At 41.9% G+C, this 26,278-nt stretch overlaps 1 protein-coding gene across 3 annotated transcripts in view; it reads left to right on the top strand.

Annotated features, from left to right (window-relative positions):
* Positions 1 to 1,809: 1,809 nt before the first annotated feature.
* Disp1 (dispatched RND transporter family member 1) overlaps positions 1,810 to 26,278 on the top strand; it is a 144,723-nt gene continuing 120,254 nt past the window's right edge. For 2 of the 3 annotated variants that reach the window (XM_050142853.1, XM_050142852.1), the window contains exons 1-2: positions 1,835 to 1,983; positions 18,544 to 18,631. Coding sequence is in view for 1 of the 3 variants with exons in the window: in XM_050142851.1 (XP_049998808.1) it covers positions 1,893 to 1,983 (91 nt within the window). In the remaining 2 variants the exon portion in view is untranslated. Of the gene's footprint in view, positions 1,984 to 18,543; positions 18,632 to 26,278 lie in introns of all 3 variants that reach the window. The other variant, XM_050142851.1, reaches the window with a different exon arrangement.

The raw sequence follows: 26,278 nt of genomic DNA, 5'->3' as shown, positions 1-26,278 counted from the left end.
ATATTTCTTGTAACCAAAGGAAGCAGAACAAGAACCTGGGTGCTTGGCAAAGGCGTTTGTTCATAGATCTTTTCTTTAGGACATTACCACATGTGGGACTCAGTTCTAATGACTATCTTCTCTCTAAATGTCCCTACGTCATATTTAAAGTTCCTGAGGAGTCTTAAAGATTTGGTCTAGTAAGTATGCGGCAGGAGGGTCATGAGTTCAAGGCTAGCCTGAGCGACATAGCCAAACCTTGTTTTAAAAGAAAGAAAAGAAAATAGGGAAAAGGAAGCTTGATATGCCAAAAGTGTATTTAACACTAACGGTGAGTAAAAAATAGTAACAGAACCAACAGTCCTCACTGCTGTCCGTGAAGTCTCTCTTCCCTGGCTCCTCCCTTTGACTGACATTTCTGTTGTTTGAGGCAACCTCAAGGATCTGAGCCTATGGAGGGTTTTAGTGTTTACTCATTGGTTTTCCATCTGGGTATGGCTGAGAAAACACTTGCAGGAAAGACTACATTTCTACCTATGGCTTCTGACAGGTTCTTATTTTCATTTATTCTCTTTCTCTGGTCCCTGTCCCTTTCCTCCCGATCTCTTATATCCTAGGCTGGTCGCAAACTAGCTACTTTGTTGAGAATGACCTTCAACTATTGATCCTCTTGCTTCTATTACCCGAGGATTAAATTTCCAGGTGTGTCACTGTGCCCAGTTTACGTGCGGCTAGATGGCAAACCCAGGGCTTCTAGTGCACAAATACTGGAATCATTGTGCTATAATCCCCAGGTTTTTGGTTGTTTTTTATTTTTTTGTTTTTGGATAACTAGGGCAGTCACTCGGGGCAAACCCTCGATCACTGTTTTGTCTATTCTACTAGTGACTGCATTGATTCTATTGTATGAAATTTGAAGCTCGAAGCTTTTTTGTGTAAAGTTTCGCATCATCTGTTGTCTAGGTTTGTTCTTGCCGAATTGATCCCGTTTCTAAGCAGCTACCTGTACAAGACAGGTACTCCACTTCCTGGTGCCCTGCTCTGCATGTCCTTGTTTACCTTAACCCTATTCATCCTTTAATTCTGTCTCAGCTGAAGTTGCGGTTCATGGGCACTCTTCTTGCTCAACGTTCTACACCACACCATTCTCCACAGCACTGCCAATAGCTCTTAATTTTTTTTTGCTACTTGTGGGGTTACAACTTGTACCCCAGCAAACCAGGTTCAGCCACCTATCCTCACTAAATCAATGAAAGGACCTAAATTAATAGGGAGAAGCAGAAAAAGGAGAATTATTCAATGCTGCTACATTGGAAATTAATAGAGAAAGGCAGAAAAAGGAGAACTGCTCAATGTTGCTACATCAGACAGAGGGATAAAGAGATCAAACAAACCCTTGTCTTCAGTGGAACCATCTTCAGGGTCCTGACATGAAAGTAGGGTTTATTAGAAAACAAGAGATAAAGATAGCTAGACAGCATGTCAAGGCGTGGTTCTCTGCCCACCATCTTCTTGTTCTGCGAGTGACGGAGAAGATAAATATCTGAATTAATGAAATAAAGTGTGATTAGCCACTGCTTTTGTTTACCTCAACTTTCAATCAGAGTGTGGGCTCAGGGGTCGGTGCCTGAGTCATCTAGGGTACCCTTGGCCCAGCATTTGCAGACCAGCCAAGTGACATACCAGCGGGATGCCTGAAAAAGAGGAGAAGCACGCACCTCTCCACCCTAGCCCAGCAGCAGCAGCTTTGAGTAGCGGGAGGCCTGGGCCCAGTAGCCAGAGGCGGGACTTCCGGTCCCGCTGGCGAAAGCGGGCCACGCCAGGCGGAAGCGCGGCTCCGGGCCAGGATTCGCAAACTCCGGCTGGAGCTGAGTTCGGAGCCTCAGTGTTCCGGACGCCTGGAGTCCGTGTGGATGCTCCTCGGCGCTGCGTCGCCCCGTGCCGCGGCTCGGGGGAGGCCGGGGAGGCACGCGGGAGTCGGCGCGGGAGAACCGGGACTCCGGGGTGAGGACGGCTGGCGGCCGAGGGCCGCTGCGAGGGGCTGAGGAGGCCGAGGTGACATCCTCCATGGGGGTGTGTCCGCGTCCCGCAGCTGGTGGGGAAGGTGGCCCGAGGTGGCCTAGGGGGCTTGCAGGGCGATGCAGCAGAGCCAGCTCTCTTCTCCATCGGGGTCCAAGATGAGAAGGACGTCTTGCCCTAACCCATCTGCGAGATGACCAGCCGCGGCTTGCATGCTCAGCAACCATTGCTTTCTTTGCAATACTGTTTCTTTCTTTCTCTTAAGTTCCTTTCCCCCCGCCCCCTTCCCGTGGGCTTTGGAAAAATATTCTACATTCATAGGGAAAACTTGAATTCTTATTCACCTAGCTCCAACTCAGGCTACCTTTCTTTGTCAGACTAACAGGACTTCACGTCTTGGATTCAGACAAGCAAGCCTACCGAAGTTTTCATTTTGGACTCTCTACCTTGCGAGTTCAGGTCGTCTCACTTCCTTTGTCGTGGGATGAACTTGGAATGCCCAGAGAAAGCTAGCACCTTCGTGTTTGCACTTCACGACCTACTGTTTGCTTCCCAAGGTGGTGACACATTTTCAGGTGTTAAATAGATTGCATTTTTGCCACATCCTGGGCGTAGCTAGGGAAAGCCACAGTACTGTCACTGATGGAGGCTGATTTGTAATGATTGTTTCAAGTGTTCCACATCCCAAGAGTTAGACTGTTAATCCCCCTCCCCCGTATTTGTCAGTACAGGTAACTTAAATCTTATTTGATGGTCTGACCTCAACTATTTGAAGCAAACCAGGAAACATTGTATATTTATTGATATCCTCGTATCTCACTAACTTACTCCAAGTTCTTGGTGCCCTTGAATCTGTGCTCCTCTCTAGTGAGGTAGTTATTATAATAACGGTTCCGTACGCTGAGTGGCAGCTGATGTTTACCAGTGTAGGGCAGCACCTTAAACAGCGCTGCTTTAACATATTAATGAAGACATTGAACTTCTCAGGAAGTTACTGTGCTAACTGCTATGTTGATTTTTCTTGTATGTCTTCATTTCTTCTTTAAAACATTATTTTAGGTGTATGGGTTGTATGTCTGTGCTCCACACACAGGCCTGGTGGTCATGGAGACCAGAAAAGGGCATCATGGTCCCTGGAACTAGAGTTGCGAGCTGCCTAGTAGGTGCTGGGAGTCCAACAGAGGCCCTCCGGGCAGCCAGTGCTCTTAATGGCTGAAGCATCATTCCAAGGCCCCTTAATTTTGTTTCATGAGATAGACAAGTTGCTTATCTGATAAGACTTGATTTTATTTTAGCAAGTTATCTTGACGTAAAACCTGTGGTGATGACCATCCCCCATCCTCCAATTCCCGTGACTTTTAAAAGAGAAAGCACTTGAGGACCCTTGAGTCTTTATAGTTCATGGGGAGTAGAAGGCAAGAATGCTTTCTTTCTGTGGTTGGTTTCTAGTTGTAGATCTGAAAGGTGTGTTTGAAGTTTAATTGCCTTGAGTTTGGGAAACCATTGGTGTTAGTCATGACACCAATGTTATTTATAAACAGGTGGTGAGGGACTAGTCCCATGAGGGGCAGGCCTTGGCGGGTCTTGGCCGGTGAGAAACAGACAGATATACCATGCAGAGGTAGAGTTTGGGTATAGAGTTTATTTATTGGGTTATGGAGGGGAAAGGGAAAGGGGAAAAAGGGGGAGAAGAGAGAGAGAGGCATAGAGAGAAAGAGAGAGATAGGGAGGGAGGGAGGAGGGAAGAGGGAGAGACGCAGTAGTTACCTCTTTGAAAGAGAGATGGAAAGAGAGAGAACAGGCTGGAGAAGAGGTAGAAGACCCGCCTGCCTCAGTGGAAGGGGGGGGAGGGTTTGGGAGTGGGCAAGGCTTGTTCTTTAAAGGGACAAGGTACCGAGGTGACAGATCAGGCCAGCAGATTACAACATTTGGAATGTTTATTCTTTGCTGTAACTGTTGAATAAATTGCTTAGCTTTCTCTTTAGCTATATTCTTTGCATCCTGTGTGATTTAGATGTGTTTCATAGTTAGCTATGTGAATGAAAATTTTTGATTAGCTGCAACAAACTGCTAGTTATTTGTCTGTATGGAGTCACACTTTCTTGATGTGTGTCTGTTGAGGAAGAACTGCCCAAGAACTGTCTGTTGATTACTGAAACAGCCTTCATATACGTGCATTCGAGTGTTTTGTTTGGGTAGTCACCAATTTGTAAGGTATCAAGCCACTGAGTCTGTTGGTTCGATGCCTTCTGGCAGTGGCAGTCAGTTTTATTATTATATAGTACACTCTCAGCTACCTGCTTATCCCAGTTAGAGAGCCAATCCAGAAAACTGGATGTTGCTGAGGAACACAGCTTTGTGGATTGGGGACGCCACAGAGCCAACAAGGATGGCCGAGACAGAGTCCATCCTTCTCTCCGCATCAGTCTCTGTCCCTGTCCCTTCACTGCATTGGTCTTGTCTTTTCATAGTGACCAAGATGACTCAGGCCGCAGTGACACAAAGGAGATTCAGAGCAGCCACACAAGACTGCAGTCCAGTTAAAAGGGGCAGAGTTCATTATGCCGAGGCCCAAAGGAGAAGACGAATCAGGGGCAAGCTAAAAATATTTATAATTGAGATACTTTTTGCCATTTTAATAGGGAATTTGTGCATAATTTGCTGCCTCTGAACAAAATTGCTTTGCAATTGTACATATTATTCTACTTGGTTGATAAAGGCAGCAACTTGCTAGATTGTTACTTCTTGAAAAGTGGGTGTCATTCCATACTGTTACCAAATGTCCATTGTTATTGCAAGTCCCAGATTTCACTAAAAGTTAAAGGACATATCCTGTTCTTGTGTTGTTTGGTAATCCAAAGAGCCCTCAACTCGCGTAGGAACGCTGCATTGGTCTGATCCCCTGTATTGCTACTAAGGATTTTTAAACGGAAAAATTTTATGCATATTTTGTTAATTTTTATCTCCTTATGCTAGAAAAGTTATTTTTGCTTGTTGTGGTATGTTTTGGTGACTGTTTTCTTACTCATTTGTTTATAATTATTTTTAGCTTGGTCTTCTGCACTTAAAATACTTCTTAAAGCTTGTGTTGAGTCAGGGCTGGTTTGGGTCGATGATAGTGATCAATGATTAATGACCATGGTGAGATAATGCATTGTTAATGTGTTGGTATGGCATTGAAAGTTCTAACTGAGGAGTCGCAATCAGTGTTTCCTTAGAGAGAGACATTTGTCAACCCCGACTTTAAAAAGTACCCATTTAACTTACTATTTTAGTGTATCAGGTTCCTCAGAAAAGAAAGTGAACGAGCGTGTGCACAGTGTATGTGTAGCATACTATTATGAATTAGAGGTTTATTTTAAGGGGGCTGAGAAATGGCTCAGTGATAAACAGCACTTGCTGTGTGACTCTGAGGATGAGTTCTGATCCCAGCACTCATGTAAACCCAGCTCCTAGCGGGACAGAGGCAGGATTCCTGGGGCTTGCTGGCTTCCAACCTAGCCAGGAAAGTCCAAGCCTAAGTTCAAGGAGAGACCCTGCCTCAGGGGAATGGGTGGATGGAGAGCTGTAGAGGAGGTACTGATTCATCTGATTTCAGGGAGTGACAAGTTCAGACTGAAAATGCAGTAAGTGGTTCTGTAGTCTTCTTGTTGTTGGCCTGTCCTCTTAGGGCACATAGTGATGTGTACTGCTCATGGAGCTTGAAGAACGTTTGCAAGTATAAGCTAATTATTGCATCATTCATGGGGCTGGTCCAAGAGGCCTTAAGAACAGGGACCACAAGGACCAGGAAAGTTGTTTCAAGTTTTCTTTTTGGAAGAAGTTAGTAGTAAAGAAACAGGTGCTAATGGAACCTTTAAACTGTATGCAGCGTAGGGCAGACATTTGGAAACCCTCTCCCACAGGGTTTTTAGGGGACTCTGGGGGACATTGTAGGATCTTAATGTGTCTTTTAGAAGGTTGCCAGATTTAGGCATTAATTTGAGCTGAATCTTGGTAGTAACATTAATGCCATTTGTCAAGCAGTTGTAGTCCAGGACTGTGAAGAGACAGACTTGTTTCCAGCTTTCTGCCTTGTTTGAGTTCTTGTCCTGGCTTACCTCAGTGATGGGCTGAGCTAGAGATACGTAAGCCAGTAAAAAATCCTTTCATTCCCCAAGCTGGTTTTGATCAGTGTTTCTCACAGCAAGAGAAAGCTAAGGCAGTGGATATTATATTTCACTTCTGGAGAGGTTAAGGTGCTTTGTCTAATCCTATGTCAGAGTGAGTGCTGGAGCACATTTTAAAGTCCTTTCCTGAGGAAGTATACATTGTTCTCTTTTTTCAAAAGCACCTTTATTTTTCTTGTTGCATGAACCTGAAGTATAAGAGGGGGGTTATTTCATCTGTGCACAACGAGGGGTGTTTTAGCCTCTTGTTTTATTCCATGTGTTTGACTTGTTTTTGTTAGGTGCAGTTAGCTTATAATTGACCAGTTTTTCCAAGGATGCTCCCTCAGTTACTGTAGTGTGGAGGATGGTGGAGAGCAGTGTCTACTTTGTTCACGTTTGCTGTGTGCAGAAAGTGAGGAGACAGTTAACACGGGGCCTGCTCACATAAAGATTCATTTTCCTTGGAATGTGGGGCTGGAACACTTCTCATCTTACAGCATGCTGCAGGGCAGGGCTAGAATCCAAACTCTGATTAAAATCACCCAGCTTTTTTTTTTTTTCTTTCTTTCTTTGCTGTACAACCACAAGTTATTGCAGGCTGAAAAGGATAATGTCAGGTAGTAATGAATTCATTTCCATCTGCTGCAAAAAAATTATTTTAGACAGTTTTATTTCTTTAAAACCTAGATAAAAAGGTCACTTTCAAATGAAGAGTGACTTGGTGGCTGTCAAGCAAGTAGTTATTAGATTCCTGTCCTAGAAGCCTGTACGGTGATGCTGATGGCTGTCCCTGACAGTTAGCAGTTTGTTCTCAGCTAGAGGGATGTGGAGTGACCAGTCTTAGGCTTTAGACAGAGGTGGTTTGTTCCAGGATGCTGCTTTGGTTTTCTTATGCTTCAGGGGCAAGTACTTTGACTTTGCTCATCTGTAGCAAGCATTTGCAAAACCACCAGAAACATACAGTTCGTGTTAATTTTTTCTTTTCCATGTGAGAATTGAGCCCAGGGCTTCACATGTATTGAAAGGTGTACTACCCCTGAGCTGTAGCCCGAGCCCTAATTTGCTAATTTAACAGGTATTTAAAAAGGCCAGAGTGATGGCTGAGAGTTGACTTTGTACCACTGCTCTTCCAGAGGACCCAGGTTCAGTTCCCAGCACCCACATGGCTGCTTGCCACTGCCCGTAACTCCAGCTGTAGAGAATCCAATGCCCTTTTTTTCTGGTTTCCTTGCACACGTTCACACTCGTAGACTTCACACTCGTAGACTTATAAATAAAAAAATAAATCTTTAAAAACATTTTAATGGCAAAATGGTAACATTTAGGATCACTTGATTACTTGCAGTAAATATTTAAGTCTTTGAAACCTCAAGGAACTTGAATTGCCCATGTCTAATATCTTCTTTTGTTGTTGTCTTGTTTTTGAGACAGGGTTTCTCTGTGTATCTCTGGCTGTCCTGGAACTCACTCTGAAAATCAAGCTGGTTTCGAACTCACAGAGATCTGCCTGCCTCTGCCTCCCTGAGTGCTGGGATTAAAGGTGTGCGCCACCACCACCCGGCTGAGTATCTTATTACCTGGTGCTGCTACCCTCACCTCCCATGCAGGTTAGGTATTTGAAGAGTGGATTGAAGTACTGTACTTACCAAATAGTTGGCCCTTGGGTTTCTCTTTGATTGCCTTATGGTTGATTTACCCAGACGCTTTCTCTTCAAATAGCTTTAGCAGCAGCATAATATAAAAATATGTACTTATTTTTAGTACTGTAACGTGATTATTAGTGATTTGAGCTCTGATCTTCACTGAATAGTAACCTTTAAAAAATGATTTGATTTCTGGTTCTTGCCGGCATCAGGATTTTGTATTTGTTGACTGTGTGATGGATATTCATATCATCTACTCCTGTTAGGACGTGGGCACCTAGGATACAATTTATTAACCATTGTTTAGGTGCTTAGTTAGAAGACTACTAACAATTGCTATTTATGCATGCGGATCCCTGGTTCTGCATCCATCCTGTCTCATTTAGTCTTCACTACAATCCCGTTAAGAGCCATTGCTCACAGACATGGAAACTGAGGCTCATGGGGGCTGAATAGCTTGTCCTGTTACACAGTAATTTTTGGAGCTGGGATCTGAATCCAGGCAACCTGAAGTCTAGGATTTAGCGTTAACAGCTCTGCTAGTCATCAAGTGGATGCTTTCCATTTTATGCATAATACAGCCTTACTTAAGATTTCCCCAAAGCCCTGCCCGCCCCGCCATTTCTGACTAGAATCAGTGTGTGCAGCTAGGACTGCCGTGTCTACTGTAGGAAACGTTCTCCTTCAGTGTTAGTGCTTGCTGGTGTGTTTCTTCACGTTTTCACCTTGGGCTGAGAGGCCCTGCCTTGTGGATGATGTCTGTGTTTTCAGATTGGAGGGGGTGGTCTTCTCTTCCACCAACAACAGCAGTTAGACGTTTTTCCTTGAGATAGTATTATACTTTGGGGGGGCAGTTTATTTTAGATACATACAGAAATTAATTTTTGTTCTAAATGTATATCTAGATGGCAGAGTTGTAGAAACATACTGTGAAGAAAAGAAAAATAAAGTTGATTTAGAATTGCCCACAAGGGTGGAAAGGGTAGTCTCTGTGTGGATTGCTAGCTAAAGCTTTTTGTTGTTTTGTCTTTAGAGTCTGCTTTCCACACTAGTACTGGGAAATGCTCGACCTACAGTGCTTTTACTATACTCCTTTAAATTTTAGAGTGCAGTATTAGCTCTTTAAAGTAAAATAATCTTCAGAGACCTGTGAGATGGCTCAGTGGGTAGAGGTGCTGGATGTAAACCCTCATAACCTGAGTTCAATTCCTAGAGCCCACATCCAGATGGAAGGAGAGAACCAAACACACACACACACTGGGTTGGGGGAGTGACAGACACATGAGAGAGAGAGAGACACACACAGAGATAGACACACAGAGAATAATTTAAAATAAAATAATTTTCTTACAAGATACTATTTTCTTGACTTCTGGTTTGGAATTACATCTTTGCTCTTAGTTTTACAAATTTTAATTAACCAAGATGAGTTGTACATCATTAAGGTGGCAAATTAATCAGGGAGGAGGGTTTAGTTGGCTAGCTCATAGAATAGTAACTATTACATGCAGTATTTTTAATCTTACACTTTGCCATGAAAAGGTCTTTTAGGTCCATTGAACTTAATCTTTTGAAAAAAAATCTAAACAATTTAGGATTTATTTTTATATGTATGAATGTTTGCCTGCATGTATGTGTGTGTATAGTGTGTGTACCTGGTACCCATAAAGGTTAGAAGAGATCTGATCACCTGAAACTGGAGCTATGTATGGTTGTAAACTGTCCTGTGGGTGCTGAGAACAGAACCAGGGACTTTTCCAAGAACAACAAGTGTTTTTAATTGCCAAGTCATCTCTTCAGTTCCAAATCTAAACATCTAAAAGCACATTTTTTTTTTTTTTTTTGGAACAGGTAATAAACGAGGCACTACACATGAGAAGCTTTTGTTTGGGAACTTTTCAATCTGAAGTGACTCGTATGCAGAGAGTAAAGGAGGCATATATATATAACTGAATTCTGTGTAATCTTGTGATAGTAATATTTAAAACAGTGTGATTCAGAAACATAAAATAATCTTTTTACAACATATTTTAGTGTTGTAAGTAAAGGTGAAGGAAAAGACATTTATGCACTTTTGTGTTGTTCTATGTCCTAGGTATAGTGTGCTTAAATGTTAATATAAACTTGAGTATTATCTCTTTTATAAAGGCAGAAAAACAAATTTTAGATAGTGTCCATGTAGTTGTGTAGTGGCGTTTCATTTGCATTTTAATAAATAAAGCTTGCCTGAAGATCAAAAAGTAAAACAGCCCCACTGGTCAGCCTTATAGACCAGGCAGTAGTAACATACACCTTTAATCTCAGTAGCCACACTAGTTGCCATAGAAACCAGGCGGTGCATTCCTTTAATTTCAGTGGTGCACACCTTTAATTCTATCTCTAGAGAAGAATATAAGATAGGAGGGACAGCTCTTAATCACAGTCTCATTTGGAGATTCCTGGAGTCAGGGTCGCTGTTTTTTTTTTTTTTTTTTTGACTGAGGACAAGGTAAGAGCCAATGGCTGGCTGCTTTGCTTTCTGACCTTTAAGTTGAACCCCAATTTCTGTCTCTGAGTTTTTATTAATCTTGCATCATAGTTGTGTGATCCTGGCACTTGGGAGGTAGAATCCAGGAGAATCAAGGTTAACATCTGGGTTATGTGAAGTGGTGTCTCAAAAGAAAAAATTAAAATAAACCCCAGCAAAACGTAGATAGCTGTCTGTGTGTAGAAGTAATACATGCAGAACTGGAATTTTAGTTCAGGACTATATGATTCCAATGTCTGAATTCATCCTCACCTCCCCTCCTTTTTCTTTCTGTTTCATTCTCCTTCAACTCTACTAGAAGTTTGTGTTCCCTCCCTCTGCTAATCCCCTTTCTTCTTTATCCTAGAGATGTCAGTATTCATAAAATCTACCTTTTTCTCATCTTGAGTTCAATCTCCAGTGCCAGGGAGGAGGGTCACAGGCGGCTGAGAGGTTGAAGAGGACGTGAGGTCTTGTAGCCAGATGAGACTTTGAGTGATGGCTGCCACACAGACTGCTAGGCAAGGAGATGCTGGCAGGCACCCAAGCACATGCTAGCACATGGGCCACACATATAGGCAGACTGGCACATAGGCTACGCAGAGGTAGGTATGCAGACAGGCCTTACAGGCAGACACACACAGGCATGCTGGCAAAGATCAAAGCGCTTGTCTCTGACCTCCAGGCCATATTTATCTAGAATCACATAAAAACAGCCTTCTGCCAGGAATAAATAACAGATTACATTACTGTTTGCTTTTGGGTTTTCCAGACATTGGTATTAGTCCCCCTTTTTTGCTGAGTCATAGCTCCCCAAGTGTCTGATGTTAGCCATCTTTGCCCATACTATCTAAACAAAATGGCTCTTGCAGCCTTCTGTTTCCTACTCTAATGGACAGTAATAGCAACTTCCTCTGATATCTATTTTTATATTTTGAGTCTTGAGACTTCATCTTTTAGTTTCAGAAATAAGTGTTTAGATTAGCTGTTAGCATTCAACCTGTTTCTTGTCCTGATCATTCTTCTATGCATTCCATCTGTATGACAGATTACTTTTGAATTTACTCTGCTGTGGAGTTTTATGTGGATGGTTTCTGGCTTTGCACCATGTGTAGACCATCAGATTTTGCCTCCTCTAGCCATTTTCCACACCCCCCCTCAAATTCTCACCGCCAGGACATGCCGGCTTCAGAACTGCTTTACTTCTCTGTATTTGTTCATTCTGTTGTTTTTCAGGCAGTCTCTCTACATAGCCCAGGCTGTCCTGAGACTTACTTTGTAGCCCAGGGAGGTCTCAAGCTGGCGTCAAGACCCCCGGCCTCTGCCTCTTCATCAGCTATGGTGGAGATAGAGGCACAGAGTCACACTGTTGTATTCAGAAACTTGAAGGTTCTGTTTGTCTTTTAGGGACCTCAATTCAGATAATGAGGTTAGCAAGAGTTAGTTCACCTTTACAGGGACTGGGGTGGCTTTCTTAGAGGCAGACGAGTGGCTTAGGACGTTGGTGTATCTGTTAGTCCTTTGGGGACTGTCCTTCTGGACAAGCCTTAATATAGTACCACGTGACACTTGAGTGGGTAGAGTGACTCTAGGGGATTTATTTACTCTTTGGCACCAGTGGTATTTTCATATTAAACATTATATGGATCTTTGGTCAGAAAATAGTCTAAGTGTGGTGGTCTGAAAGAAAATGGCTCCTAAAGACAGTGGCACTATTTGGAGGTGTGGTTTGTTGGAGTAGGTGTGACCTTGTTGGAGAAAGTGTGTCACTGTGGGGGCAGGCCTTGAGGTCTTCTTTGCTCAAGCTGTGCTCAGTGTGGTACACAGTTTACTTCCTGTTGCCTGTGGATCAAGATGTAGAACTCTCAGCTCCTCCAGCACCATGTCTGCCTGCATGTCACAATGGCCGGCCATGATGATAATGGATTGAACATCTGAAACTCTAAGCGAGGCCCAATGAAATGTTTTCCTTTATAAGAGTTGCCGTGGTCATGGTGTCTCTTCACAGCAATAGAAACCCTAAATAAAACACAAAGCATGGAAGCCAGGAGGAGAGCAGAGCAGCCAGATGTCAGTCGGGGCACAGTGCTTCCTGGGAAACTCTGATGTCAGCAGAGCATAGCTCTCACTGTCACCTTTGCAATTTGAGTCCCTTAGTTTTCTAGGGACCTCAACTCAGGTAATGTATCTGTGGCTTCCGTGAAGAAACATTTAGGATGAGACAGGGTGAAACAGAGTGGGTACCTTGGAAGCAGAACAGCCCTTGGGGAAGAAGAAAGCACCCCTGAGAACATGAGGGGCTTCTTCAAGAAGAGCCACCCTCTGGTGTCCCGTGGTGATAGGATTCTGGAAGCTTTCGTAGTGTGGGCTTCAGTGGGCTCCAAGGAGTCTCCTCTCCTTTTCCTCTCTTTTCAGTAGTTGAGATTATGAGATCCACCTGCCTCTGCCTCATGAGTGCTGGGATTAAAGGTGTGTCTGGCCTGACCCTGTCATACATTAAAAATTGATTTCACTCTTTTAAAATATTTTTATTAGACAGTTTCATATGTTGATAAGGTTTTTCATCTCTCGTTCCCTTTTACTACTCCTGCTCAACCCCTTCTTCCTAGCAAATTCCTCTCCCTTTCTTGTCTTTGTTTTGCTCTTTTGTGACCTGCTGAGTCTAAAGCTGCTTGCATGTGGGTGAGTGAGGGGCTAGTTGCTGGAGCATGGGCTGTTTTCCAGTGGCTATCCCACTAAAGAGAAAGATTTCCTCTCTGCAGGCAGCTGCTAACTGCCAGTAGCTCTTCAGGTAAGGATAAGGCCCTTGACTTCCTTCCTACCCCATGATGGGTGCTGACAGGGAGGAGTGAGGCAGGTACTGACCACAGCTGCTGTGAGCTCAGGAGGACAACTTTCGAGTTGCGTCTGGAGACTGTTTTATAGCACGCCTCTCCATCTCTAGGTTCTCACATGCTTTCTGCTTCATTACTGAGTGCTCAGAAGTCACTTGTTCTCAGCACGTTGGCCAGCTGTCAGTCTCTTCACTAACCATTGCTGAGTGCAAATGAAACTTCTCTCACTAAGGCCGAGATCAGCATTAATCTGGTTGTAATCACAAGTACTTAGAAAGTAGTTTTATACCATGTTCATTTGTGAAAATAATAGTAGGTTCCCCAGTAGGGTCTATGACCCCACTAGGGCCTGTGACCCCGCTAGGGCCTGTGCCCCTGCTAGGGCCTATGACCTCTGCAGCCATGGGTTTTTGATCAAGTTTACAATATGGGGCGTGAATTTTCTACTATGGACTGGCCTCACATCCAAGGAAACAAAGTGATTGGTGACCCCCATAATAGTCCTGCCACTATTGCGTTATTGCCATCAATAGTTTACAGAGAGGTGGGGATCCTGCACTCAGCACTGTAGCCCCACATGTTTTAGGTAATCTCCAAGCATATATTCATGTGCTTCCTTGGAGGACTTTGTGTTGAACCGAGGTGGTGGAGCAGTGGTGTGGGAGGACTTTGTGTTGAACCGAGGTGGTGGCGCAGTGGTGTGGGAGGACTTTTGGTTTAGTCCAGCATTCCAGTCACTGCCGACCTTGCCATAAAATATAAACACGGTGGAAGAAGCAGCTCCAAGACATTTCCTAAACAACCTTTGAAAATGTCCCCTGTTGAAACCTTTGCTGATTTCCTTATCATGAGGGGAGAGCAGCAGTCTCTGGACAGACCTTTTAATGGGGAGGAAGTGTTGTTTCTTGACCATCTTACTCTAAGGTGAGCAGGCTCCATGACTGGCTTGTGCCTGAGACCCTGTATTGTGGAGCTTGGGTGGAGCAAATGCTCTGAGAACAAATGTTTATGACATTAAGGCTGGAATTACTGTGAACATGTCAAAACTTATTTGTATTGGAATTTTGCAGTTTGCTCTGAGGATTTAGATTCTTAATGAAGCTTTTAAAAGATGATGACCTTATTTCAAGAATTCTCTATAAATGGGATTTTTATGTGTTTCTGGAGGCATTTTAGGCTGAGATATCGTTTTCCTTTTTAACAAAAAAATTTGTAAGAGGTTTTTATTGAAAAAGATTGTTGCCAAAAATAATGCCTAGGATGCAAGCAGCACCACGCTGACCGCTCAGCTATGGCTCCTTTGCGTTGTACCCAATATACTCTCCCTTAAAAAGCAAGGAAGAACATAGTGCCTGTATTAATTTTCTTTTTAACCTCATTTAGCAATAAATTTAGGAGGGTATCCTGGAATAGAAAATAAATTGAGAACAGCATTTCACATACCACCCGTCTCGCAACGTAATCTTGTAATTTGCTACCTATGTGAAATGCTTTGCTTTGCTTACTAACACTGGAAAACTGTTCCTAGCAGATAGTATTAGTTTGATGTTTTGGGGCTGTGTTTTCAGTTAGCTCTGATAGAGAAGATGAGTGTTTCAAGGGACAATGGCTTCCTTTGTAAGTGGCGATGCTGAGAAAGACCTGAGCACATTCATTTGCACAGTCAGTATAAACTTCAGACACTGTTCTGACTTTTCCTTAAGTGGACCATGTGATTTTCTGTATCACTGGCTTGATCTTCAGGTATTGCAAGCCACATACTTATCCATGAAATCAAGCCATGGTTTCAAAGAATCCTTTGTAAGTGGACTTAATTTTTATTTCTTTAGGTCACTGCAGTAAAAAGAACATTATGAAGTGTGTGAATGGGTATAGGAACCTCCCTGCTTTCTTCTTCTACCCTCTTTGAGATTGTTCTGGTATAGTTTGGCTGGTCTTCCCTACATAGTCCCTTGCATCAACAGTTAACCATTTAGCTGAAGCTAATAGGCTCTTAAATTTTATTTATAAGATCGTAAGGACACCGAGGTGTCGGGGTGGTGTGATCTGAAGAGGGAGCCTAAGCAAAGGTGAGGGAATGTGGGAAGTCCTTCTGGGTATGTGTTGCTTTTATTGGTAAATGAATAAAACTGTTTCAGCCAATGGCTTAGCAGAGTAAAACCAGGCAGGAAATCTGGACAGAGATACAGTGAGAAAGTAGGCAGAGTTGAGGAGATGCCTTGTTAGCTGCTGAAGGAGAACATGCCAGAACCATACCGGTATGCCATAGCCTCTTGGCGATATACACAGAGTAATGGGTTAATTTAAGATAGAAGAATTAGCCAGAAATATGCCTAAGCTATTGGCCAAACAGTGTTGTAATTAGTATATTTTCTGTGTGATTATTCTGTGTGATTTTCTGTGTGGGTCTGGATGGCCGGGAAACCCAAGGAGCATTTCCCACCTATAGTGAGGGATTAGTTCCAGTTTGGCTGAAGTTTATGGGATGCCCGTTAGAAGACTCCTATAAGATGGAACCAGGACATGTAGGGCATGGAGTATGCTAATGATTGTGAAATAGTGAAGTGATCTTTCATTCATTTGACAGCCAATTGCAAATTGTTTGTGTGCCAAGTGCCAACTAAGCAGAACAGTACAGCAGGCAGGAGCGTAACTCCCAGGGGGCCTAAACTGGTATATTTAAGTCTTAATTTACTGCTTGATGGCATAATGACTTTGTAACTTTGAAATTTAAGCCTACTGGTAGGTCTGGACCTGTCTATGATGATAAAATTACCAAGTCATTGAATTTTATCAACTATTCTAATGTTTACGATCTAAGAAACTATTATAAGAACCTTCAGTTTGGCCAACTGATCATAAGATATAGAAAGTTTTTATCATCACTAACAAATAATTTTGTATTTCATAAGCTGTTTTAGCTGAGGACCTTAGGGCTTGGTTTAACAGTAGAATATGAAACCCCAGGCTCAATTTTCAGCACCAAAAATAAATAAATAAAATAAGTAAGTTTTTCAGTTGAGATTTTTGAAGATGTAGAATACTTTTTAGCTAGGTTGATTTCTTGTGAATACTGCCTAATTTGTCTTTAAGTTAAATATAAGAGAATATAATTTAAATTAAATATTTTTAATTTTAAATTGAACCATGTTAAATTTAAATTCCAAAAAGTACCTCCCCCCCCCCCAGAGATCACCACCTGAATACTTGTACCCATCGGTGGGGCTAACGGGTGGTGTGGAAGCATTGGCAGCTTGGGTTTTAGCCTTATGAAGGCAATGAGGAGAAAGGAGTGATCTCTGCAGACAAAGATGCTTATCCCTGTTGATCTCAAACCAGAAAAGGATTAGGAAAGCATGCTAGGTAGGCCAAGTAGTTTTCACCACTTCTCACAGGCTGGCAGTGGGAGCTGTGTCCCAGTCTGAGAGGAGACTTTTAATGAAGAGCTAAGTCACAAATATGATCTCACAGAAGCTGGTTATTAATGTGGGGAAAGTGAGGGCGTAATATTTGAAATCTCACTTTTTAATCAGGGATATTTGTACGTGTCTGGTGTTTGGACTGATGGCATTTAGGATTTGCATATCTCATAATCACTCTCTAGTACCCTGCTTAAAGATTACTGTGAGCGTTCACTTCTCATACTGTTGAACAGTGTAGTTCAGACTCTGGCAGGGTGGAGAATGTGAGGAGTGGGGTTGGTTTGGGAAGTGAGTAGGGAAAGCTCGGTCCTGTTGCCTAGCCTCAATTAGGATTTACCCTTTGGTGCTGTTTCCTCTATAGCTACAGCTGTGTCATCACTGTGAAGCTGTGGTACGATAGATGCATTATGAGGTGTTCATTTCGGAGGGTATGAGTTGAGCTATGAATTCACTTGATGGAAACCAGACTCATTTTCTTCAGAAACTTTGGGAATAGTTAGCCTAGGGCTGGGTTTAAACTTTGTCTTTTTTATTTGTGTCCCCTCAGGTAGAGATACAGTGTTTCTTTTTTTTTTTCTTTTTCTTTTTTTTGAGACAATGTTTCTCTGTGTAGCTTTGGAGCCTGTCTTGAACTTGCCCTGTGGACCAGGAGGGCCTCAAACTCACAGAGATCTTCCTGCTTCTGCCTCCTGAGTGCTGGGATTAAAGGCGTGCGCCACCACTGCCTGGTGAGATCCAGTGTCGCTTAATCTGCTTCCTCATTCATTAGTCAATAGCGACTACTCATTTTTATTGTAGGTGGCTGCAGCAAAATTTAAAGTGAGATACTTGGAAAGCATTTCATAAAATTTCAAGGGCTATTTATCACTGGTCAACTGATTGGAGTCGTTGAACATGTTGTCATTTAGGGACTAGCGTGTTTCAGATTTCAGAGTTTTTTAATTTTGAAATACTTGCATAGGTTTTATCAGCTGAGCGTCTCGGATCCAAAACTCCAAATCCTGTGTCTTTTTGTGTATCTTATGTGTGCCTACAAAGCTGTCACAGAGTTTGGGAGTCTGTGAGGATGGATGGGATCTTGTCTGTATTGTACCGAGCATCTGTGTTATTTCCTTTCTAAGTTAAAAACTTTTTGTAGTCTTTATTTTTTCTATTCCCAGTTTCTTTTCTTAGGGATTTTACTAACCCTCCCCCATTTTTGAAAATATGGGATGGGCAGAGTGCAGTACCTTGCCCTGTAGCTAGATGGAGAAATCAGCTCTTTGGAGTCTGGTCTCTGGAAGTAAAGGAGGGACAGGTCAACAATGGGCTCTACCCACAATAGCCATGAATTTGGTCTGATGCAAAACTGTAAACTCATTAAAATATAATGAAATTTTGTCTTCTAATCAATCATACTGCTCTCCAGCATGAACACTGTAGATGACATTGGTGGGTTGCAATGTCAAAGGTTATATCTTCTATACACAGTGGTGTACCTCAGGGCTTACCCCTGGCTAGGCAGTGGTCATGAAGCTCTACATGGAAGGAATCCAGACTGTAGGCCTTTACAGTGGTAGCTGTTTATGAGTGTAAGTCAGTGTTCTTACAGTGACACGAGATAAGTAAGCCTTTATACTTTCTGATGATACTTTTCAATGATAATTCTTCCTAGGGGGTTAAATACAACCTTCCACCTAAGTTCTCTGGAAGAATGATTTGACCTTGTATGTGTTCTCCTAGATAAAGGGCAGGCTGACCAACTTTGGATTTTCTTTTTCAGTTGTAAAGTAGATTATATTATTGACTTTGCAGAATTGTTTTTAGGATGGAAATAATGCATGCAGTATATGTGGCACATTATTACTATTTTTGCCTTATGTTCATTGTGTAACTATTTTATACCATCTGACAGTAAGTTCTCCGGTATGGTCTGAGCGTTCCAGATATTAGTTGTGGGTTTCAGTAATTGTTTACAAACTAAATTTAAGTTGTACTTTTCTTTTGTAGATTTCTGAGGATGAAGGCCCATTTTGATTGTTGAATTATGTATAGTAATTTGTATGCCAGCTGTCACAACTGCATCATTGAAAAAGAGGTAATTTCAAATTTAAAAGTGGCTGTTTATCTTTTAATTTTATTTGTGTTACATTTCTGTCCTTAACATAGGTGTTAATAGTTCTTTTGAACTAAATTGGATATCCGCACTATAAAACTTAGCTATTATGTTCATTCATTGTGTGCATGTGTATGTGTGGGTATGTGTACATGTACGTGTGCAGTGTGTGCAGGTGCAGAGGACAGCATCCAGTGCTGTTTCTCAGCACCGCCAACTTTTTCCTTTGAGACAAGAGCTCTCCTGTCCTGGAACTCTCTAAGCTGGCTGGGTTGGCTGGCTAGTGAGCCCCAGGGACCCCCGTCTGCCTCTGCTGCCCTGGGATTACCAGCATATGCCACCCCACCTAGCTTTTTAAATGTGGGTTCTGGGGAGCAAACTTAAGTGCTTCTGTTTGCAAGGTAAGCATTTTGCGGACAGATATTCCCTAGCCCTACATATTAATTCTTTACTGGAGGTTATTTTTTTTTGTTTTCTATTATTAAAAAAATGTTGGTAATGTAGTTTATACTGTGATCACATCTGTGCTATGTGGTACAGACAGTGAACTATATCAGTAGGTCCCTTTCGAGCATGGATACTGTAGAATGTGTGCACACACACCTACATGGCATAACATGTACAACTGGCTGGCTGATGTTTACATACATGGTATAGGCTTTTGCTCCTAAGGTCATGATAAATAAACATGATAGTAATTCGAGTACAAACAGGACTCCTGCAGAGAGCTGCCTGCTGCTGGCAGTATATAGCCCCTGTTTTACAGAGAACCTTTTATGTAAGTAAAAGTTGAGGAAGAGTATAGTGTAGTGAATGTATAAGCTTGTCACATAGGTCAGGAATCCTGTACTGTACATATCCGTATCCTGGATGTCTGGCAGCGCACACAACACAAGGCACTGCTGCGGCATCCTGTTGAGCCACTAGACAGTAGGAAGTCTGAGCTCTGTTGTCATGGGACCGATGTGAATATGTGGCCAGTTGTTGACTGAAACATAATTTTGTGCACGTTAACAGAACACTGAGCTCTTTGGCATCATCTTGGTGAGGATTGTAGTGCTTACCGGGTAGAAAATGAGCTTGCTAGAAATTATGTGCAGTGGTAAATTGATGTTTTATTTAGACAACTTTGGCATCTGTTAAACATTTCATTTACCTTAGTATATTTCTTAGACTTTGTTGTATTTTCTTTTTTCTTTTCTTTCTCTCTCTCTCTCTCTCTTTTTTTTTTTTTTTTTTTTGAGACAGGGTCTCACTTTTTAAAGTATAGACAGCCATTGAATTTGACTGATCCCCCTGCCTCAGCTTCCTGAGTTCTGGGATTTCAGGTGTGAGCCTCCTACATCTGGCTTTAGATCTCTGTTTTGTTTGTTTGTTTGAGACAGTATTTCTGTGCAGCTCTGGCTGTCCTGGAAACTGTAGGCCAGGCTGGCCTCAAACTCAGAGATCTGCCTGCCTCTGCCTCCCAGTGCTGGTATTAAAGATGTGCACCACTATCGCCCAGCTTAGATTTTTGTTTTGTACTTAGTATATTGAAAGCAAATATAATTCGTAGTAGACTATCAGTGATTTGACTCTTGGTGTAAAAGGAATGAGGAGTTCTGTTTTTCTAGGAGCATATTTGGTACTAGGATCATTTGGTAATTCTGAAGATAAAAATGAGAAAAAAATTAGGATTAAACTATTTTCAGTAGGCTGGTTGTTTGATACCTATGAGCTCAACGCCTGGGAAAGTGAGGCAGGCGAGAGCGCCAAATTTTAGAAATACGCATGTTGAGACAATGTTGTGGTTGTGAAGGTTTCTTTCTTTAGCTCCATAAAGTGGGTTCAAAGATAACATATCTTGCAGTCTCAGTAAACGTCAGAAGTGGCAGTATGTGTCCAGTGTATAGGATCTACTCAAAACTAGTATTCTGTTACCATTGTGTATTAATTACTCGTCTTTTTCTGTGATAAGATGTCATGAGCAACTCAACCTATGTAAGAAGAATGTAGTTTATAGAGACAGGAATCATGATGAGGAAGCATGGTAGCAGCTTGGCACGGCAGCTGGAGTGGGAGCCTCAGTGTAGCAAGCTTTCTTGTGGGACTATCTTTGGATTGCCAGCCCCCAAATAACAAGACTTCTTATTAATTATGAAAGCTTAGCTTTGAGTTTAGGCTTGTCCCCGGCTACTGTGCTCTGTCCTGCGGCTTTTACCTTTCCTCAGTACAGCATGTCTGACTTGCTCCGAGTCTGCTGGTGGAATCCCTGTGCTTAGACTCCTCCCTCTCACTTTCTCTATATCTACAAGTTCCGCCTATTCTCTTTTGCCTAGCTATTGGCCATTCAGCTCTCTATTAGACCAAGCACAGTGACACAGTGTCAACTAATATTTCACAACATTTCCCCCCTCTTGTCTAAATAAAAAGGAAAAGGTTTTAACTCTAACAAAGTAAAAGTAAGACTATATACAGTAAGAACAATTCTCAAGTAATGTATTACATTGACAATGTCCAGTCTATTTATATTTGGCAAATTCAGAGAAATTATTATTTATCCTATTTTGATGAGTCCAAAGTTATACCTAAACTACTTTTATCATAACTTTTAAAAAAATATTTATTTATTTTGTATACAGTATTCTGCCTGCATGTGTCCCTGCAGGCTAGAAGATGGTGCCAGATTTCATTACAGGTTTCTGGGAACTGAACTCAGGACCTCTGGAAGAGCAAACAGTGCTCTTAACCTCTGAGCCATCTCTCCAGCCCCAATCATAATTTGTATTACCATCCTAATCTTTTTATTCCTTAAAGCATTTTATTAAAGCAACTTAAGCTTTTATGTTTCTTGTATACTTATATACGTTACATCTCTTTTGTGAATTTCTCTTCTGAATTTGGTAATAAGGAAAATTGTAATTATAACCATCTAATCTTCAACTCCATCAGAGATCTGAGAAGGATTTATTACCTGAGTAAGCAGGAAGTGTAGAGCAAGCAACTTCCAAAACTATGAAACAACAGAGAAATCTGGATGTCTAGACAGCCAATCTGAGGTTCCTCTGAAATGTTAGGGCATCCATCTTTGGCTTATGGACCTAGAATATCTGACAAGACTTTTCTGTGGAGCAGGAATTTTTGAAGGATTGTCCTACCTTGTCTTAGCAAAGTTTGTTAGTTGCCTTCTTTTGTGTTCTGTTTATCCAGTTAGGACAGCAATTGTCAGCAGTTGAGGAAAGGGAAGTTTCTTGCTCAGTGACTAACTTTGTCACAATGAGAGCAAACACTATGTGTAGGTTCTTCAATACCCATCATACTTTTTTTGAAGTAAATTGGCACAACCAGGAGCAGACATATCTCAATGTCATAAGAAACCTTATGTTATTAAAACATCTTAAATGCAATATTCTGTAGGTCTTTGAAGTGTTTAAAGACACCTGTCTCTCTACAGTGTTCTCTGTTTGACTTCGAAAACTTATCTGACATGACTACAAGTTTGTATCAGATTGTAAATGGAAACTTATGTTACAGCAAAATGACCTTAAGTTTGTATCAATATACAAAAAAATCCATGCCAATATTTGAGATTAGTAGCTGCTTTTTGTTTTTTAGTTTAAAAGTAGATTCAAGAACCTATCCTTTTGTCCTATCACTCTTTCACTCCACCCCCTTAGGATGGGATCCCCGAATCTGTTCTCCTTTGCTTTAGTTCCCTCCCTGACTATGAACGGTAACAACTTGTGACCAATCTCCCAAATGCTGATAAAAATCCATAACCTACCGAATGACCAAAACTATCCACCCTACCTCTTGGGAATATGGGTGTTCTGTTTTCTAGACTGCTTCCTGTTGTCTGGGGTTGATGACATCTTTAGGGGACCCCGAGAAGATTGAGATAATGGTCAGGTTCTGGGAGTGCTACTTGTATTATTTTTTGTTTAGTCTTGGTGTGATGGGAAAGTGTAGAACTTATCTGAGGGTTACTCCTGACTGGAGTAGTCTGTCTTAACTATCTAGCCTTCAATTCCATCAGAGATCTGAGAAGGATATAATATTACCTGAATATACAGGAAGTGCAGAGTGTAAACAACTTCCAAAACTGTAGAAATGGCAGAAACAACTGACTGCCTGAACTGTCACTCAAGGTTCTTCTGCAATGTTGGGGCATCTATCTGGACCATGTCACCTAGCAGCTTTGAAGTTGTTCTGATTGCAGAATTTTGAGGAAACTGCAACAGAGGCATTCTGAGAGGCTGGATCACCTGTTTTCATTGGTGTCTGGTTCTTTTTTTTCTGAAAACACACAAACCTTTAAGGCTAACATATATATCATATGATATATACAAAACACAACATATATATTAATACATATATGGAATGTGCAGTGTGCACAAGTCAGCCGAAGATGATTTTTTTTGTTTATAATTGAGCTTGTAGAAGACATCTGTCAACTTTATAAGTCAGTTTGGACTGTATAACCAAACCTCTATTGTAATGGAATTTTCTTTTGGTCACCAACAAGCTTCCAAATAAAGACATGGAAATTTATTATTAATTATGAATGGTTGGTCTTAGCTTAGACTTGTCCTGCTAGCTCTTTTACTTAATTTAACCTGTTTCTATTCATCTGCTTCTTGCCTCAGGGCTTTTTACTTTTATTTCTTGCTTGCTCCTGTCTGTCTGGTCTCTGTTATCTCCCTGGTGTCTCTTTTTCTTTCCCAAGCCTAAATTCCTCCTCCTACTTACTCTCCCTGCTTGGAAGTCCTGCCTAGTCCTCTTCCCTCACTATTGGCCATTTAACTTTTTGTTAAACCAATTGGTGCCTTAGCCAGGCAAGGTAATACAGCAACACATCTTTACATAGTTAACCAAATGTATTACATCTTTGCATAAATAAACAAATATTCTGCAACACTGTATCCATGCTGTATGAAAGGATGGCATGTAATAAGTCAGAAGAACTCTGTAGCCAACAAGATTTATTCTGTCTCATCCAGTCTCAGAGCTGCCCCCATGTTGAGGGATCAGCATATATGTCACTGTCTTGTAGGGTTGGTTTTTTTTTTTTTTTTTTTTTTTGTAGTTTTTTCCTTCATGTCTGTAGCTTAGATTTTTTCAGAAGGTCTCCCCTGATCAGATCTGATTTTCATTAATTTTGAAGAGATCCAAAGCATAATCTCTTCCTCAACATAGAAAAAATATTTTCTGATTTCTGTTCTAAAGTTAAGACATCCTTAAAATATGTAGGTTGGTTTAATTCAGTAGTCTCCCCCCCCCCCAATCCAGTATCTCTCAGCAGCTGTCCTTTTTATTAGCCTTTTAAAAATTGAAAGTCAACAAGGCAACATACAGGATCCAGGAGTCCTGTGTTAAGGTATTCCCCATCCTTACATGGCTTATTACTTTTATATTAGTTTGCTTTCTCTTTAAAGACTTCACTTTATTATTCTTAAACTATTTATTATTTTTCCATGACTGACTGTACCCATTTTCTATTCCTCAGCATCTAAGCATGTTTTTAAGCATCCTATATCTGTTCAGAGGTGTTCTCAGTCTGGACCTGGCATTTTATGTGCCTGCACTTGTGCACTTGGCGCACTCTCTGACCACCAGAGACAAATCCTCTGCTGCTAGGCTATTGCTGCAGAGTGGCATGGGTTGCTGCCTTCCTACCCCACCCCTCGGTTCTGCGTGAGCATAGTCTCATGCTGGCAGCTACCAGCCCTGGAGTCACATTTATGTCCCAGCTCTGGAAAATTGTTGCATCCAACTTTCTGGAGTCTCCACGAGTGGCAGCCAACTGTTGTGAGTGCTCGCAGAGAGTCCCAGGTGGCAACTGCAGTGGCTCTGGCTAGCATGACTTCTCCATGTGGCCGTTGCCCTAGTTGGGTGCCAAATATAGCAAGCTTTCTTGTTGGACTATCTTTGGATCACCAGCCCCCAAATAAAAACACAGACTCTTATTAATTATGAAAACTTGGCCTTTAGCTTAGTCTTGTCCTCAATTAACTCTTATAATTCAAATTAACCTGCTTCCAATAATCTACATTCTGTCGTGTGGCTTTTACCTTTCCTCAGTATAGCATGTCTGCTTTGTTCTGTGTCTGTTCTGCTTAATCCCCAATCACAAACATGAAGCAGAGAGAGAGAACTGGAAATAGGGTGAGGCTGTATAATCACGGAACCCACCCCAGTCACTTCCTTCTTCCAGCACAGCTGCAGCTCCTAGACCTCTCCAAATAGCACCACTAATTGGGGCCTAAGTGTTCCAATACCCAGACCTATGGGGGATATTTTTCATTTAAACCACCACACATTTGTAAAAAAGAAAAAAATGCCATTGTACCTATGTAACTTCTGGGAGTGACTGTGATTGTAGCAAGTTGGACTTTAGTAGTAGAAGACATTCTGGAAGGATCACTGGAGGACTAGGGTCCAGGTTCTCTTACAAGTCTTTTCTTGTGTAACTCAGCCTTTGGGATTTTATTTCCCCATGGAATGAGAGAGAGAAGTACCAAGGGTTCCTCCACCTAGAGGAAGTAAGTTCTGTAGTTAGCAGCACTGAGACATGCTGGTCTGCAGGCTCAGGACCAGTCCAGTTACGCCACATTTGGCAGCACAGTCTCTGACATCAATTCTCTCTCTCTCTCTCTCGGGACAGAGGCTGCCTTTCTTCTTTGGAGAAATAGAATCCCAGTCGGCCTGTGCTCATGACCACCCTGCACTGTTTGTCAGGTCGATGCAGGTAGATTGACTGGCTGTATAGGTTTGGGTCATCAGGATGTACAAGGCGGAGATGGGGACAGTTTTGGGGGTCATTTTCTTTAAGGAAACCCATTTTTCCTAGATGTCTTTTCCCCCCTGTTCTGTTTGGTTGAGAAATGACCAGAACTGAAGCGTCAGCTTTTGTTCCGGAGATGGACACTATATGATGAAGAGCCAACTGGAGTCTGCTCGTTTGAGCACAGTGCTGAGCTCGCCTCAGGTCATCTAGTACCCTTCAACTGTTACGTGAGGGACAATAAACTTTCACTGAAGCCATCGAATTTACTTCCCGTTATAGTTGATTTTTGGCTTAGTGGGCTGAAATCACGTATGAAGACTAGAGATGATAGCTAAGTGCCGACCCCCTCAGAGGCGCTGTCTTCCTGCATGGTTGCTCACTTTCTGCTTAGTGTGAGCGAATAGAGTGCCAGGTACAAAGGTCACAGAGGTGTTCTGATGCCAGTTGATTTAAGAATGAAAACCAAGGTTTCTTAAAATTATAAAAACAATTTAAAATAATTAGCAGTAACCAGTTACAGAAGAGAAAAACTTATAGTGCTAGTCTGAATAGTAACCAGAAATATAACTGAACTAGAATAAAATGGATTGACAAGAAAATATAAGAAACACAGTTTAGGGGCTGGAGAGATGGCTCAGTGGTTAAGAGCATTGCCTGCTCTTCCAAAGGTCCTGAGTTCAATTCCCAGCAACCACATGGTGGCTCACAACCATCTGTAATGGGGTCTGGTGCCCTCTGCTGGCCTGCAGGCATACACACAGACAGAATATTGTATACATAATAAATAAATTAAAAAAAAAAAAAGAGCTAGTTTCCAGGACATGGTAGTCTCTCTAGTCTCAGAATTTGGAAGGCAGAGGCAG

Source organism: Alexandromys fortis, unplaced genomic scaffold, assembly GCF_014885135.2.
Source record: "Alexandromys fortis isolate MF-2015 unplaced genomic scaffold, M_Fortis_MF-2015_v1.1 scaffold_51, whole genome shotgun sequence".
Taxonomy (NCBI): Eukaryota; Metazoa; Chordata; class Mammalia; order Rodentia; family Cricetidae; genus Alexandromys; species Alexandromys fortis.
The sequence above is the reverse complement of the archived record's forward strand: the minus strand, read 5'-3'. Positions and strand labels throughout refer to the sequence as shown.